Genomic DNA, 18,152 nt, shown 5'->3' with positions numbered 1-18,152 from the left:
TCTGGGGGCAGCTGCTCATTCGGTCCTGCCACATGATTTCAATAGAGAAGTCTGCCCCAGTGGCCTTGCCTTCTGTTCGTATCTGCATGTGTTTACGTGTGTGCGGCTATACTGGCAGAGTAATTCAAATGTGATTGGTGGCTCTCGGAGCACAAGGAGAAATTCAGCTAACAGTGGCAAAAGCATGCCCGGCTGCATTATCAGATGGAGAGTTTATCAGATGTTGGTGAGTCTGAAACACAAAACTTGGTTCTTTCAGTTGGTTTTTACAGTATTGATCAAGGCTCTGCTAAGGTCAGTAATCTATCATTCACAGGGTTGCCAAAATGTCAGACTGGTGTGTTTCTCTTATTTTGTTGTAGTCAATCATTGAGATGTTTTGACCAGTCAGCCCGGTCTCATTATTCAGCCCAGCATGTATAGGTAGATATCAGTACATAACGTTCACAAGCACAAATGTTTTGATTGATAATGAAACGTATAATTTGGACATATTACAATGGATAAGATATAAATTTACTACATATTTACAGGTAAACAACATTAAATATCTATAATTTTTTATATCATTAAGAAACATGTATTAAGGCACTTTTTTAAAATCATTTTATCGATAAATGATTTCAATTTTTAGACCCCTTAACCTACCCCCAGACCTAAACCAATTTCATTGTGAATATAAAAAGATATAAATACATAATAGACCTATAATATGCAGGGAAATTACCATTTTAGTAACAATATAGCATTCACTAGTCTGATTTCTCATTCAAACACGGTTAAACACACCCAAAGAAAAGCTTGCAACCTTTGACCAAAAAAAGCATAACGACTTATGCTACTGCTGCTGCTTTGACGGTACACAGGGATGGAGATCAGAGGCCATTTTGTTTGAATGTATGTCAAATGAGGAGAGGATTCACTATACTGAATAAACAGCTTTTAAGAAGAAATAGTTTATCATTTAATGAATCGACAAACTGTTTAATCTTCAACATGTTTTACACTATACAGTACTTTTGTTGGGCAAAAGTTTTGAACATGTGAATGTGACCTTCATTTGAGCTCTACAAACTCCTTTGCTGTCTGAATAAATTACTGTATGAAAGAGACTGGTTTTTACTTCCCTTTGCAAGAGACATTGATTTTTATAAAGGATTACCCAAAGCTTAACAGGTTTTAAAACATCTAAAAAAAAATTATAATAAAAAAAAATAAATCCCTAAGAGTAAAATAAGAGACTCAGTTGGTTATGAGAGCTGTTATGGCAAGTTTGGCTGTTCAGGATGAGATTAGATTGAATAAAACTACCGTGATCACTATCAGCGTAAATCCTGCAGTACATTTTCATAATAAATTGAATAGCCTCAATCCTTAAAGAAAATATTAAAAAACATATTGTAAACAAGTAAAATAATTTAAATGTCTGGGTGGTAAATTGGAGTCCAGACAGAGATAGGGTCCTAACAGCTGAAAAAAAAGAACATCACAATAATTCACAAGTAATACACACAACTCCAGTCCATCAAATAATATCTTGAGAAGTGAAAAGCAACATTTATAAGAAATGAATCAAAGGCGTTTCAACTGTAAATTTCCAGTTCTTGCCAGAGCACAAGTCTATAATCTACTGCATCCTCCAGTGGAACTTTTTTAATTTGTAAACTGTACTTGGACTGTGCATATTCCTATCCTGATTCAGACAAGACAACAATTCACTGGAGAAAGCAATATTAAAGGGATACTCCACCCCAAAATAAAATTTTGTCAATCACTTACCCCCAAAAGTTATTTTTTTGTAGTTTTTTTAAATTAAAATTATAAGGGTTATGTCAGAGATGTAATCATCAGCAAAAAAAAAAAAAAAATGTTCTAGTATGTTTTCTTTTTACCTTTGAACACAAACTTATCTGCTTTTATTTTTGTAGCTATTTTGATAGTCAGCTCCGATGTCATTCACATTACACGCAAATTCAAAGCGTTCGATCTGAACACGTCACGCTTTTTTAAACTCATAATAAAGCAGTGAATGATCTTTCCAGAAATGACGCTGATCGACAGAACTAGTTTATATTTAGGATACATTGCAATCGCGCTAAAATAGATGACGACAACTCACACACCTGTATTAGGAGCTGTAGTTCTTTGCGAGCCTATTTTGCCGTTTTCATTGCACAGTTGGTAGCACCTGATGAATGCGTTCATTACACAGACATTCAGAAGGCAGGACACGCTTTGAAACTGCCACATTTATTGGTTTAATTGCAAATGAGTGACAATTCAACTATATCCAATGAACAATTCGGCTAGAATGTTCTCCCCGTCTTGACCGGTGGACTAGCACATAGGGGATCCTACGGTTATGAAGTCCCCTCCTCAAAGCCCGAGGCCCTAGGCAATCTGCTCTGCCTATAACTAGCGCGGGCCCTGTTTGAGATGGTCAAATAAACACTTCCTTCCAAATCAAATTACACCATTCCTCTTCACGTCAAAACTCATTGATTTTCCCACACAAAACACTATACCTCATTGTTTGCTTTTCTCCCTGTGTAATTTCAGTTTAAAATTGACAGGCACGCACATGCTACTCCAACAATAACCAATTAAACAATAACAATGTCTCTGTAATCCCAACAGAAGTACTTCCTTTATTATAATTGGTTCCAGAGCACCCATTCAAAACATCACCACATTGGCATCTTTATTCCAAAGACAGCTGCAAATCAAGATAAGTGGAAAGTATTATCTCTATAGCGCTAACATTATTTACAGTGTTGTTAAAACTCCTCAAAATATTGAAAGAGAGAGAATTAGCCCCTCCAAGTCAGAGGCCATGGTTCTCAGCCAGAAAAGGTTGGCCTTTTCAGGTTGGTGGAGAGCTCCTGCCTCAAGTGGAGGAGTTCAAGTATCTTGGGGTCTTGTTCACGAGTAAGGGAATAATGGAGCAGGAGATTGACAGACGGATATGTGCAGCTTCTGCAGTGATGCGGCCGATGTACCTGTCTGTTGTGGTAAAGAAGGAGCTGAGTTGCAAAGCGAAGCTCTCGATTTACCAGTCGATCTATGTTCCTACTCTCACCTATGGTCATGAGCCGTGGGTCAAGGACAAGATCCTGGATACAGGCGGCCGAAATGAGCTTTCTCCGTAGGGTGGCTGGGCGCTCCCTTAGAGATAGGGTGAGGAGCTTGGCTACTCAGGAAGAGCTCAGAGTAGAGCCGCTGCTCCTCCAAATCGAGAGGAACCAGCTGAGGTGGCTCGGGCATCTGTCCCGGATGCCTCCCGGATGCCTTCCTGGGGAGGTGTTCCAGGCACGTCCCACTGGGAGGAGGCCCCGGGGAAGACCGAGGACACGCTGAAGGGACTATGTCTCTCAGCTGGCCTGGTAACGCCTAAGTATCCCCCCGGAAGAGCTGCAGGAAGTGTCTAGGGAGAGGGAAGTCTGGGCGTCTCTGCTTAAGACTGCTGCCCCCGCGACCCGGGCCCGGATAAATGGAAGAAGATGGATGGATGGATACCTGATGCCTCCAGGAGAACTTCTTTGAAAGATAAATTGCGCAATTGCAGCAATTCAAGATGACTGGAAAAACTGCATGTAAAATTTGAGGCAAGAGGTCACATAACAAAATAAGTCCAGGCAAGAGATTTCATGGCACAAATCAAGTCAACTTGTGTCTCATTTCGTAAAAGGCTCTGACAGGACAACAGCAATTAGCATAAGCTAGTATCAATTTACTGAGAGACAGGAACCGATTTGTGGAGGGAAGGCATAGGGTCACAGAGCTGGAATTTTAGACAATGAAATGTGCTGATGCTAAATGGCTTTCCTCTTTGTTGTGATCACACTACAGGATAGTAGGAATAATTTTCATATCAAATAAACAACACGTTGTGCATCACATTCAAGTCTCTATGTTTTCTTAAAGGATTGAAGTCTCATTTTTATTTATTGTATTCTAGACATTTAGCTGCTGTCTGTCAAGACGGTCATTTATATCAAACGTCAAAGGTTTACAATTATTTTTAATTAATTAATTAATTTATTTATTTTATTTGAAGTTTTTTAACAGGTAGGACTTTTCTAAACATGCTCCAACTCTTCTTTTGTTATGGACATTTAGATTTATGACAAACAACCCAAAGCCTGCCATTTCATAAGGGAGGAGCTATAAACACATATACATATATAACACATAGATTCCATCCCTAGCCAGAGATTTTCTATACTTTTCAAACAGGTGCCTAGTGTTATGCAAAGCATAACAACGTCATTTTGCAAAACTCCCTCCTGAGTCCTCTCTGCCTATTCACATCAAATCTCATAAGTTATTTTCCCCTTAATGAACTACTTTTACAAACATTACGGACATATTTCTTAGAAGTTTTGCAGGGAACATTTCAATATTGGTAATGGTGCAGGTCAGAGCTGACTTTATTAGGTTGAAATGTCACAAGTGGACTGGCATTTAGGTTAATGAAGAAAATTATTGTCTGGATAAAAATAATGGGGTACTCTGTCATTGGATCAGGGCCTCCAACCTACTGCATGCTATACAAAGCATATAATACATTGGCAATATTTAAATATATTAACCTTTTCTGTTGCTCCATTCACATCTGGTACAATTACCAGATGCTAAAGAGGTTGAAAGTTTTGAGTTCAAACTCACTGAAGTTGCTTTAAAGTTACAGCGAGTTAATAAGCAAAGCAAAACTGAGGTTTTAAAGAGTTTAGTAATAATTTCAGAAAAACTACAATATTTTCACACAAATGGTAAATGAACCTGTCAGTATGAGTAAAATGCTCTATATATCTGGAAACTTGAGCTGAACACAAGAGCTATATTAAGGTTTGATAAGTTAGATGAGTCATATCTTACATTATTGGAAATGCCACATGAATGCATAACTCAGATTAAGTGTTCACTGTAAATGACATGCAGCAGAGAGGTTTTATGCAGAAAATTAGGTGCACACTGCTACAACACCAAGACCTTGTTGAGTGAATTAACAGTCTAGGATAAGTATCAATTCCGCATTCAGTGGTGGGAATATTCAAAATCAAATTCCCCACAACTTTAAAGTGTTCAGACAATCACATGCCACTTTAAATGGAAATAAGATGGCACCCTTTACCAAGACAGTTTATTTTTTCTTCCCTATTACAAATATATATATATTTTTTTTTTGAGGAGTCTAGGCCATGTGCATAGATTTATTGTAGGGCAAATCTGAATAAAATGAGGACCACCTAGCAATGTGCTCTTCAGCATCTCCAGCGGAGAACCGCGCTCTTTTGAAATACTTCTGCTAAATGTTACACTGTCAGACATGCAAAAGAAATCGAATGTATCTCTTGCTCTGGCTACTGTGTATAGACCACCAGGGCCGTATACAGAATTCCTAAAAGAATTTGCAGATTTCCTCTCAGACCTTCTAGTTACAGTTGATAAGGCGCTAATCATGGGAGATTTTAATATTCACGTTGATAATGCAAATGATACATTAGGACTTGCGTTTACTGACCTAATAAACTCCTTTGGAGTCAAGCAAAATGTCACCGGGCCCACTCATCGTTTTAATCATACACTAGATCTAATTATATCGCATGGAATCGATCTTACTGCTATAGATATTGTACCCCAATGTGATGATATTACAGACCATTTCCTTGTATCGTGCATGCTGCGTATAACTGATATTAACTATATGTCTCAGCGTTACCGTCTGGGCAGAACTATTGTTCCAGCCACCAAAGACAGATTCGCAAATAACCTGCCTGATCTATCTCAACTGCTATTTGTACCCAAAAATACACATGATTTAGACGAAATTACTGACAACATGGGCACTATTTTCTCTAATACATTAGAAGCTGTTGCCCCCATCAAATTGAAAAAGGTTAGAGAAAAACGTACTGTGCCATGGTATAACAGTAATACTCACTCTCTCAAGAAAGTAACTCGTAGCCTTGAACGCAAATGGAGAAAAACTAACTTGGAAGTTTTTAAAATTGCATGGAAAAACAGTATGTCCAGGTATAGACAGGCTCTAAAAACTGCTAGGGCAGAGCATATCCACAAACTCATTGAAAATAACCAAAACAATCCAAGGTTTTTATTTAGCACAGTGGCTAAATTAACAAATTACCAGACGCCACCTGATTCAAATATTCCACCAACGTTAAATAGTAATGACTTTATGAATTTCTTCACTGATAAAATAGATAACATTAGAAATACAATAGCGAATGTAGATTCTACAGCGTCTAACACTTCAGTTTCATCCATCGCACCCAAAGATAAACTGCAGTGCTTTACAAATATAGGACAGGAAGAGCTAAATAAACTTATCACTGTATCTAAACCAACAACATGTTTATTAGATCCTGTACCCACTAAATTACTAAAAGAGCTGTTACCTGTAGCCGAAGAACCGCTTCTCAATATCATTAACTCGTCGTTATCTTTAGGTCACGTCCCAAAACCATTCAAGCTGGCGGTTATCAAGCCTCTTATTAAGAAACCAAAACTAGATCCTAGTGTACTGGCAAATTATAGGCCTATTTCAAATCTTCCATTTATGTCTAAAATTTTAGAAAAGGTTGTGTCTGCTCAATTGAGCACCTTCCTGCATAAAAATGATCTGTATGAAGAATTTCAGTCAGGTTTTAGGCCCCACCATAGCACAGAAACTGCACTTGTTAAAATTACAAATGACCTGCTTCTTGCGTCAGATCAAGGCTGCATCTCATTTCTAGTCTTACTTGATCTTAGTGCTGCGTTCGACACCATAGATCATGACATACTCATAGATCGATTACAAAACTATACAGGTATTCAAGGGCAGGCTCTAAGATGGTTTAGATCCTACCTGTCCGATCGCTACCATTTTGTTTACTTAAATGGGGTGTCATCTCATTTATCATCAGTAAAATATGGAGTGCCACAAGGATCCGTCCTAGGTCCCCTTCTATTTTCAATATACATGTTGCCCCTTGGTAATATTATTAGAAAATACGGAATTAGCTTCCACTGTTATGCTGATGATACTCAGCTATATATTTCAACGAGAACAGATGAAACTTCCCAATTATCTAAGCTAACAGAGTGTGTTAAAAATGTAAAAGATTGGATGACAAATAATTTTCTCCAATTAAATTCGGATAAGACAGAGATATTAATTATTGGACCAAAAAACACCACACAGAATCTTGTAGATTACAATCTGCAACTAGACGGATGTACTGTTACTTCCTCTACAGTCAGAAATCTGGGTGTTATATTGGACAGCAATTTGTCTTTTGAAAATCATATTTCCAATGTTACAAAAACCGCATTCTTCCATCTTAGAAACATTGCCAAAGCTACGAAACATGTTATCTGTTTCTGATGCAGAAAAGCTAGTTCATGCTTTCATGACCTCTAGACTGGACTATTGTAATGGACTTCTAGGTGGTTGTCCTGCTTCGTCAATAAACAAGCTACAGGTATTCCAAAATGCAGCAGCTAGAGTCCTTACCAGGTCAAGAAAATATGATCATATTAGCCCAATTTTACAGTCTCTGCACTGGCTACCTATTAAGTTCCGTATCAGTTACAAATTATCATTACTTACCTATAAGGCCCTAAATGGTTTAGCTCCTGCGTACCTAACTAGCCTTCTACCACGCTACAACCCATCACGCACCCTAAGGTCACAAAACGCTGGACTTTTGGTAGTTCCTAGGATAGCAAAGTCCACTAAAGGAGGTAGAGCTTTTTCACATTTGGCTCCCAAACTCTGGAATAGCCTTCCTGATAATGTTCGGGGTTCAGACACACTCTCTCTGTTTAAATCTAGATTAAAAACGCATCTCTTTCGCCAAGCATTCGAATAATGTATCTCTTAAATTGTGAGTGTATTTGCATCTGCATTTTTATTCTTTAGCTTGGGTTAAACTAATTTTACTTTGTTGGATCAGCAGCTATGCTAATGATGTCTCTATTTTGTTTCTATGTTTTGCCACGGGATACTAGGATTTACACAAGCTCCAGTCTGGATCCAGAACACCTGAGAAGAGATGATGCTGACCCTCAGAGGACCCCAGATGATGCTAACCTTGAATCAACAAACAGAACTAACAATTATTGCTACATGTGTGACTGCATCCTATAATTACTATTAATTAATAATATTGATAGTTCATCATCTAGCTGACTACGTCTTGTATTATTATTATTATTATTTTTATTTTTCTAAAAACCTGTCAAACGTGCACAAACTACTAGCTACTACTAAATATTGTAGAAACATAATTTTCTGTAAAGTTGCTTTGTAACGATTTGTATTGTAAAAAGCGCTATACAAATAAACTTGAATTGAATTGAATTGAATTATGGGTAGTGATAATCGGGTTCTCAGTAATCTTTCCGCAAGTCTTCTGTGACATATGCATCTACTTTATTTAACATCCTATTGACAAGTATCTTGTCCAAGCAGATATAAATTAATATTTGAAAAGTACCTTTTGGGTTTCAGCTGCCAGTTGCTGAAGGGAAGGTGACGCTGTTGCCTGCAGGGATCCAGGGGCTCTGACGGGGCTGTGCAGGCTGACATAAGCCACTGCCCTGCTCTGAAGGACCACTGCATTCTCCTGTATAGACACACAGAACAGCCGTCTGCTGCCAACTGATGATATGTCAGAGCTTTGAGTGATATTTTGGCATACAAACCTTTGTCACCCCCAATGACACACTACAATTTTGTAAAATGAGCATTGTGAATAATAAAAATCATTATTGTTTGTCTCGTACTCAAAAACTATAATTTAATTGTGACATCATTATGGGCTCCTTAAGATTAATGATGAGGTTTGCATTGTACTGATTAGAATGAAGTCCTTCGCCGAACATAATAATTTCATTAACACTCCAAAATCATCCATCTGTCTGATTTAATCTTCATGGCTTGGTGATCATGTTAGCAAACTTTTGTACGGCTGCTCAAGGATAATCCGTACTATTTATTTTTTCCTCCTCCGCTTTAGTTGTTAAATTGAGGAAGAGAAAAAGGCAGGTGCTTTTGACCTACTACTAAACCCAACTTTGGGGTCAATACTCTACATTGTGTTGCCAGAGATTTCCAAAAATGTTATTATGATGTATCAGACAAACTCAAGCATAATTTTTAAATATATATCTAAAAAATGCAGCCTACTGTATATGCGTAAATTGTAGGCTACTGTATATTGTGACTCAGATGCTCATGTACATAAAGGGCACATACTCATTTATCTTGTTCCTTCGTGATTAACTTAGGTAGGCTGATTTCCATGTTGAACTTTTTTTTTTCACTTAAAAATAATTTTGTAACTAATAGAAACATTATGACAATTGCATCACAAAAACAGCTCCATATGTAATACTTTTCTGATGCAGTAAACTTGCTCAGAAGCTCACCTGATACAGCATTGTACTTGTGATAGGGAGTGGTCGGGTCATGTCCAGTGAAACATGAGTAAAAATAATAGAGCTCAAAGACTTGTATAAGCATGCTAAAGTGGCTAAAATGTGTTTTTATCTTTTATCTTTTTATCTAGTTATTTTTGAATGTGATAAATTATTAACCTTTTAGTGCCACTCACCAGACAGCTCATTTCATAAGTGTGATATCAACAACAACCAACATAATAATGACTGAAAGACTCATGTTTATCTTTTCGGATTAAACTGACTGTGCTTTTAGTCACTCACTGGACATTTCACTTCAAAATTTTTGCAAAACTTTAACAAAGCAATACATGGAATAGTCAAGTATTACCTTCCCCCACTCAAAGGAGCCGATGTTGCCCAGTGAGGTCCCCCCCCAGGAGCAGAAGACAATGGTGCGGTCGGGCTGCCAGCCCACACGAGTTTGAGCCATCATAGAGGCGATAATCTGAGTCATGACTGCATAGCTGTTCCCCCAGTCTGCCAACGCACCCTCGTACCAGCTGCCATGACGACTGCCAACTAGTACATATCGATCTACAAGGGGAAACATAGCGGTAACACTTACATACAAAACAAGAAACAAACAATCATGCACCAACAAACTTACACAGTTACAGTAAAATGGTATATTTTACAAGACAAGGAATTTTGGTAAAATAAAAATGTAGTGAAATGTTTGAATGTATATATAAAATGTATATTATTGACAAAGACCACTAATATTAAATGGTGGTCTAAGACCACTAGTATTAAATGGTTTTTAATACTAAAAATTTATATCTTTTGCTGTAGAGTGTCAGTAGTAAATATCAGTTTACATTTCCAAACATTATTTATGCCATTATTGTAATAATCCAGTGAGATTATTGTTTGCACGTGGAGTCTGACAACAGCCAGTGCTCCACACAGAGATCTGATCTCACCATCATCCAGTCTGTCTGGAATAACAAGAAGAAATAGAACAAACTGAGACAGACCAAATCCAGAAGAACTGTGGGAATGTCTCCAAGACACTTCAAGAAACCTACCTGCAAAGCTACATGAAAAACAATGTGCAAGTGCACCTAGGACAATTTTTTTAAATTTTTTTAATGTAATTTTTTTTTATGCATAGTGTGGTCACAACAAATGTTGGTTTAACTTAGTTAAGTTAATAGAAATTATTAACTTTATTAAACACACACACACATACATATACATATATATATATATATATATATATATATATATATATATATATATATGCATTTAATTGATCAAAGTTCACAGAAAAAAAATATTTATAATGTATATTTATATTTATACAAAATATACAAAATTATATGTGTGTTTTTTAGTGTTCCTGTAGCTCAAGTGGTAGAACATTGTGCTATGACGTGCAAGGTTGGGGGTTCGATTCCCCGGGAACACATGATAGGTAAAAATTGATAGCCTGAGTGCACTGTAAGTCACTTTGGATAAAAGCGTCTGCTAAATGCACAAATTTAAAGTATATTAAAACAGAAAACATTTTAAATGTTATTAATATTTCACAATATTACTTTTATCCCTCTATTTTTTTTTATCAAAGAAATGCAGCCTTGGTAAGCATATGAGACTTGTTTTTTAAAACCATAAAATCTGTGTGCACTTGTACACATATGAGTAATACTTTCTCTAGATTTACACACTCTGCCTTCACATACACCAAATAACATACAGACCTCTGACTGACAGCTAGTGAGAGTAGAGACAGACTCAGAACAAGAAACAGACTAGCAAAGAACTAAGGAATAGAGTAACCCACCTGTACTCAAGAGTACCGCTGCGGTCTTAAGGGAAGTTATTAAAATGGCATCAAAATTATAAATAAATAAGACAGTCAACTGCCAGATAAATGAAAGGTAAACACATTATAAAAAGACAAAAGTCAAGGAGAAGAACACATCTGCATGATTTGTGATTCATAATAAGTAACTGGGTGACCAATTACCGTATGACAGGAGAAGAGTGCCGTAAATCTGGACAGTAAATCATGAAGGGCTTAAATACACAGACACAGTGACTTTTACAGTCATGGGGCGGAGGTGAAAGATTAAATGCTTTCATTACATCAGACGTACAATTAAATCGTCCTGAAGGTGAAAATAGTAGTCTGTAATTAAAAGCCTATTTTCAGCAGTCAAGTGACCTGCATTTGGACAGTGATGGCAGACGTTGTTTTAAGAGATTAGTTTGTCATAGTGCAAGAAGGAAAAAGGGCTGTTTCAGCACATGGACTCAGATTTGGCTTTATTCACCCCAAGACTCTTGCTTTTTCATTGGATGAAGAGGAGAATGCTTAGATTGCACTCTTGTTTCACTCTGCTATCACAAATACAATAAAGCACTGTGACAAAGCACTGTGTCTTTGTTATGTCAAATCAAAGAGCCCAGTGGTTTAGGACTGGGCCTGGGACACAATGGCAATATCGCCCAGTTAAAATGACAGTGATTTGCTATTTAAAAAAAAAAAAAAAAAAATCTTGCATTAACTATGACAAAAAGCCCTTTGGGTTTGTAAAATGACAATTCGGGTTATATGTCTTGATTTTGTGTTGACCTACCTGGATTGGTCTTGCCTTTGAGATATCCAATAACATTGTGCACCATCTTGAAGGATGCCTGGTTTTCAATGGTGAGGTTTATGATTTTTCTTGCTGAGGAACAAACAGAAATTCCAAACAAATTAGTCAGGGACATGAGACATTGATGGATCCAGCTATAAGAAAAAGGCAAAGAGATGGAAAGGTTGTGTCAATAAAATTTGTAAGTCGCTTTGGATAAAAGCGTCTGCTAAATAAATAAATGTAAATGTAAAATACTGTTAATAAATCAATTTTTTTATTTAATTCTAAAATGAACATAATAGAGATATTATTTAAAATGCAACAACACCAATAACATAATAATAATAATAATAATAATAATAATAATAAGCTAAATCATTAAAAAATACTTATTATAATTACCTACCAAATAATATATATATATATATATATATATATATATATATATATATATATATATATATATATATATATTTTGTTTCTATGGTGGAAAATACATTTTTCAATCTAATGGCAACTCCTTTAATTTTGGAAACTAACAATTTAGACACACATAGGGTTAGGTGTTTCACTTATAGTACAGTACATCGATGTGATCAATAATTACATTGCTTAGAAGAGGATTTCTATTGACTGTGTGCCTTGAGAAAATCCACTTTCCATTTGGAATATCACTTGCAAGTTATTAGCACATACTCCATTATTAAATCCCCTCTCATTATATGTACAGGACCTATAAAACAGAGAGCAGATAGCCTTTGCTTTTACCATCTGTTTGCGTGTTGCAGAGAAAGTGTACACCATCAGAGCAGCTTAAAAAGGTGCCACCACTGTTCGGCTCACACTCTTACCAATTACACATAAAGGCTCAGTGTGATGGAGTGAATATCAATGAGGCTGATATGCCAGCAGATAAAAAGAAGAAACACCTGGCCCTAGAATACATCGCTGAGCCAACATGGAGATGTGAAAATACAGCAGTGGACAAGGTTCTGGTTTAATATGGAATTACATTTGGTTCAACAAAAATTAATGTAATTTTGTAAAACTGAACGTAACTTTTTCAGAAACGATCAAAAATATGCCATTACAAAAGAAGAAAAACACAATGAAAATGAAAAAAAAATGAACTGAGTCGCACAAATTTAACAGGCTCTTCAAATATGCATTCTTTGGAATCATAGGCAGATGTGCCCTCCCTGGGGTGCAATGTACAGAGTATGAGCTTTTTATTAGTTCTTGGATATGTGAATATCAGGAAATAAAGATTTGGTTTGGTACCTCAGATGTACAAAGACGTAAATGCCGCTGATGTGTACAGATGTGTTTTTTTACTCTTTGAGTGTAATCAAATTTACTCTGAAAATTCAGTGGGCTTCACACAGCCTCCCAAACCCCATTTATCACCCCTGACAACAGCACAAATGACTTTGGGTAAAGAGCAGAAGATGTATATGCAGTTCTAAGGGAGTGTTTAAAAGTGCAGGCGTGCACACGGGTAGTGGTGTGAAAGATTTGTCCATTAATCATCGATAGGTATGAGAGCTTATTGGCTATTGAGCAAAGTGAAAAAGTGATCTTGTAGGGAAAGAATGAGCAAGTCGACAGCTGCAGTGGCTCATGTTTTAAAAATGACCCTGAATAAGATGTTCTTTAGAAGTATATTCTGTACAAAAAAAAGAGAACAATTCACTTTAGACAAGAAAACAAGATCCACTTTATTTAGAAAAGATTTCAAATTTGTTAAACCTTTAAAGTGGAAATTTAAGAATACTAAATTTAATTACATATGTGTAGAAATTTTATTTCATCTAGGCTTTTGTTCACACACACACACACACACAATCACACACACACACACACACACACACACATCTGATCTGTTTCCCATATTAATCAGCTCTTCTGTATGCATGCATGATTATTAATGCTTATATGTGAATAAAAGTCAAAGTTAAATCTGTGCATCGTATAAATCAAAAATAAAATATAAGATTAATAAAATCTTATAAATCTGCTTTTCAGAAGTCTTGAGCTGTTTCGGTAAGAAATATTGATCTGGACAACTTTTAGAATGTCTTTATATATTTTAAAGCTTGAAAATTATGATTGCATACGTATTTCAATGAACGGACAAGACGTTTGAGAGAATAACAAAAATCTTAATATGTGTTCTGAACATAAATTAAAGCCTAATGGGTTTGGGACAACATGAGTTCCAATATCACATTTATTAATGTTTGATGCCGTTAATAATATCTATAACAAGCTTAATGGAAATGAAATCGTCTAAGGTTACGTATGTAACCCTGGTTCCTCGAAGGAACGAGACGCTGCGTCGAGAACATTTGGGGAACGCGTCCAGCGTGACGTCTCTGAATAATGTGTATAATCAGTCCAAAGGAAGGGCGAGACATCATAGGCGGGTGACGTCAGAGACCAGGAAGCATAAAAGCATGAGCGGCGAAGCCGCAAATCAGCCTCAAAGGATGAAGCAAGCGCCAGCCAGAGATGCCGGAAGTGTGGCACTGCGACGCAGCGTCTCGTTCCTTCGAGGAACCAGGGTTACATACGTAACCTTAGACGTTCCTCTTCAGGAACTCGAGCTGCGTCGAGAACGTTTGGGGAACGAGAATGCCCACGCCGCCAGACTTTCAAATCTCTGCCTAGTGTGGAAGAGCACAGCTAAAGCAAGATAAGGAGAAGGAGCCTGACAGAAATCGGGGACAACCCGTCCAATGGCCAAACTTCAGAAGGAGTGAGTCTTGACCCCCAGGAGAGGGGAGATCAGAGGACTCAAGGCTTAGGATAGCATCCTGATCACCGCTTAGAACAAGCTTCTTCTGGCCGGAGGCCTCAGCCTCTGCGCACCATGGAGGAAACATATAACCAGAGGGTTTCTGCTCACTGACTGGCCACCGAGAGGGGTGCGGTAGGCCACCATGGCCGCCACATAGACCTTCAGGGTGGAGTGGGTCAACCCTGCGGAGAGCCTGCAGGAACTCCAGCACTGTACCATCCGGGCAGTTAACTGGGTCGAGCTGGTGGTCTCCGCACCAAGAAGTGAAGAGCTTCCACTTCAAGGAATAAAGCTTCCTCATTGAGGGAGCTCTGGATTGGAGAACGGTCTTACAACATCGGTTAAGAGTTAGCTAAGAGTTGTGCCTCCTTGCGGGGGCGCACCCTCCGCCTGCGAGAGGAGATCTCTCCTGACGGGAACCTCCCATGGAGTGCCGTCAAAAAGAGAAATCAGGCCCAGGAACCATTCCCGGCCCGGCCAGAACGGGGCTACTAACAGCAGCCGGACTCCGCCTCGGTGCACTCTCTCCAGAACTTCAGAGAGCAGAGCAATCGGGGGAAAAATGTACAGATGAAGCCTTGGCCACGTCTGTACCATGGCGTCCAGCCCCAGTGGAGCTGGATGAGTCATAGGAAGCCAGAGGGGACAGTGCGATGTGTCTCGAGTCGCAAAGAGATCCACCCGAGTCTGGCCAAACTCTCCAACTCTGCTTCTTGACCTCGGTGTGAAGCCGCCATTCCCCGGGCCTTGGCCCCTGCCTCAACAGGATGTCTGCTCCCATATTAAGATGCCCAGGAATGTGAACTGCTCTGAGCGAGAGGAATTTGTCCTGGGCCCACACAAGGATTTGGTACACTAGTTGTATAAACGGCGTGAGTGCAGACCTCCTTGGTGGTTGATGTAAGAGACCACTGCTGTGTTGTCGGTGCGCACCAACACATGGCGACCTCTTAGGTCTGGGAGAAAATAACGAAGTGCACGAAGCACGGCCAGCATCTCCAGGCAGTTGATGTGCCATGTCAGATGGCGACCACTCCACAGACCGCGGGCAGGGTGGCCACTCATGACCGCACCCCAGCCGGTGAGGGACGCGTCTGTCGCTAGCATCCCGCGGCGACAAGGAGCTCCCAGCACCGAGCCCTGAGACAAGAACCAAGGCTTCCTCCACATATCCAAGGCACGTAGGCAAGCGCTGCGTGAAAGAGCTGGGATCAACCAATCGTCGAGACTGATATCAACCAATCGTCGAGACTGCAGTGAGGATCGACTCGATCCGAGTAGGTGACATACGTGCCTGCATCGTGGTCGAATCCCACACCATGCCCAGATAAGTGGTTCTTTGAACTGGAGAAAGCACACTTTTCTTGGCGTTAAGTCTTAATCCCAGCTCTTTCATGTGAGCGAGAACGACATCTCGGTGCAGAACCGTCATCTGCTCCAATTGAGCTGATATCAACCAATCGTCAATGTGGTTGAGTCGTGAAAGTGTGGGGTGAGAGTGCAAGGCCAGTGGAAGATCCGTATTGGTAGGCTTTTGCCCCCAAAAGCAAACCTCAGGAACTTCCGATGAAGAAGGATGGAGATAAGTGCATCTTTTGATAGATCGTGACACACCAGTCCTCGGACTTGGCCTGTGCAGGTGTGCTAAACTTCAGTCCCCTGACTGGAGACCGCTGTGCCCTGGAACACCGGCAGGGTTGGCAGATCGATCTCCTGAGGGCACTGAGGAGAGACGGGCACCGTGTAATGCGGTGTATACCGCACTTCCCCAGAGGGGCCTGCACTCCGAGGTCCTGAGCCGCAGCATCAGGACTCTCATAGCTGAAGTCTCCTAAAAACGACGGTCCTCAGGCCCACATCGTCTGCTAGGAAGACTAGACCAGAGCCTGCTCGGGGCAAGACACCGTGAAGTACACTTGGCAGGGGCTCCCACACCGCCATGTGACCTCCTAAGGGAACCAGTCTCACGAGACTGGCCTCTGGAGTGCCTAGAGTCACTAGCTCGGTGCCCTGAAGCGGCGGACCGGCAGGGGACGACCATACTAGCTGCTCTAGAGACCTCCGTAGAGGTAGCGAGCCTCTCAGCACCACTATGTTTCCGGGCGGTAACTGAGAGAAGCGCTCGCTGGAGACCGTTGTGCCCTGGAACACCGGCAGGGTTGGCAGATCGATCTCCTGAGGGCACTGAGGAGAGACGGGCACCGTGTAATGCGGTGTACACCACTCTTCCCCAGAGGGAGCTGGCCCTCAAAACGTCCTAGGCCTTATGCATCAGGACGTTATGATGAAGGCTATCCAGCGAAAACAACGGTCCGTAGAACTGCTTTCCACTAGAAGCCTTCGGCCTGGGAGCGCCACTCTGACTCTAGCGTCTGCGGAGTACAAAAGTGACACCCCCGGCACGAGGGGCTGGAACATGGTTGGGACTGCTCCGCCCAGCAGCCCCCGACCGCCTCAACCTCCTCAGAGGAAGAGCGGTACACACGTGTTCTCACATAAGAAATTACATTCCTAGAGCCCCTGCACATCTAACTTCACATAGTCAGATAAATATTAATATATAGTAGTCAACAACCAGACGAGTCAACACGGTCTGGTGTAGAAAAAAAACTCATATAAAGATGAAACAATGTAATACACGCATTGCCTTGGCAGCGTGCATGTCTATTTTTTTAAAAAAATTTTATATATGCTACTCAGTCACACAGACAACATCAATCTCTTCAGAGAAAGATGAATGCTGCAGCGAGCTCTGCCTCCGAGGACGAAGAAACCACAGCACGGGTTTTCAAGCCTCGAGACCGAGCTCTAGATCTAGTGAACACGGGTGGAGATAGGACGAGCCGTCTCCAACCTGTTCGCCAGATCATGTGCGATTCCTGCGAACGAGGTCGCCGCCGTGCCCCAGCGCGACCGCAACGGCAAGATCACATGCACTGATACACTCCTCAGAGCGTGCCCGGCGAGAGAGCAAGCAGCAGCAGCAGCGAGCTGTCTCCGAGGGCGAAGAAACCGCAGCGCTGGTTTCCAAGCCTCGAGAACGAGCTCTAGATCTAGTAAACACGGGTGGAGATAGGACGAGCCATCTCCAACCCGTTCACCAGATCATGTGCGATTCCCGCTATCGCGGTCGCCGCCGTGCCTCAGTCCCAGCGCGACCACAAGATCGCATGCACGGACACACTCCTCGGAGCGTTCCCGGCAAGAGCGGAGCGCTTAACAGTGAGAAAAGCACAATCAGCCCCCCGAGAGCCGACTGCGCAAAGCTCCACTCTTCATTAATGCTGCTTATT

General features: G+C 40.3%; 1 protein-coding gene across 1 annotated transcript in view; it reads right to left on the bottom strand.

Moving 5' to 3' along the window:
• The window catches only part of LOC132119389 (inactive N-acetylated-alpha-linked acidic dipeptidase-like protein 2), a 306,226-nt gene that overhangs the window by 89,962 nt on the left and 198,112 nt on the right, over positions 1–18,152 (bottom strand). Inside the window, exons 7-9 of the mRNA XM_059529291.1 lie at positions 12,057–12,149; positions 9,800–10,005; positions 8,505–8,633 (exon numbers count right to left, since the gene is read on the bottom strand). Of these exons, the coding sequence (XP_059385274.1) occupies positions 8,505–8,633; positions 9,800–10,005; positions 12,057–12,149 (428 nt within the window). The remainder of the gene's footprint in view (positions 1–8,504; positions 8,634–9,799; positions 10,006–12,056; positions 12,150–18,152) is intronic.

The sequence above is a fragment of the Carassius carassius genome, chromosome 38 (assembly GCF_963082965.1).
Source record: "Carassius carassius chromosome 38, fCarCar2.1, whole genome shotgun sequence".
Taxonomy (NCBI): domain Eukaryota; kingdom Metazoa; phylum Chordata; class Actinopteri; order Cypriniformes; family Cyprinidae; genus Carassius; species Carassius carassius.
This window is presented reverse-complemented; position numbering and strand designations above follow the sequence as displayed.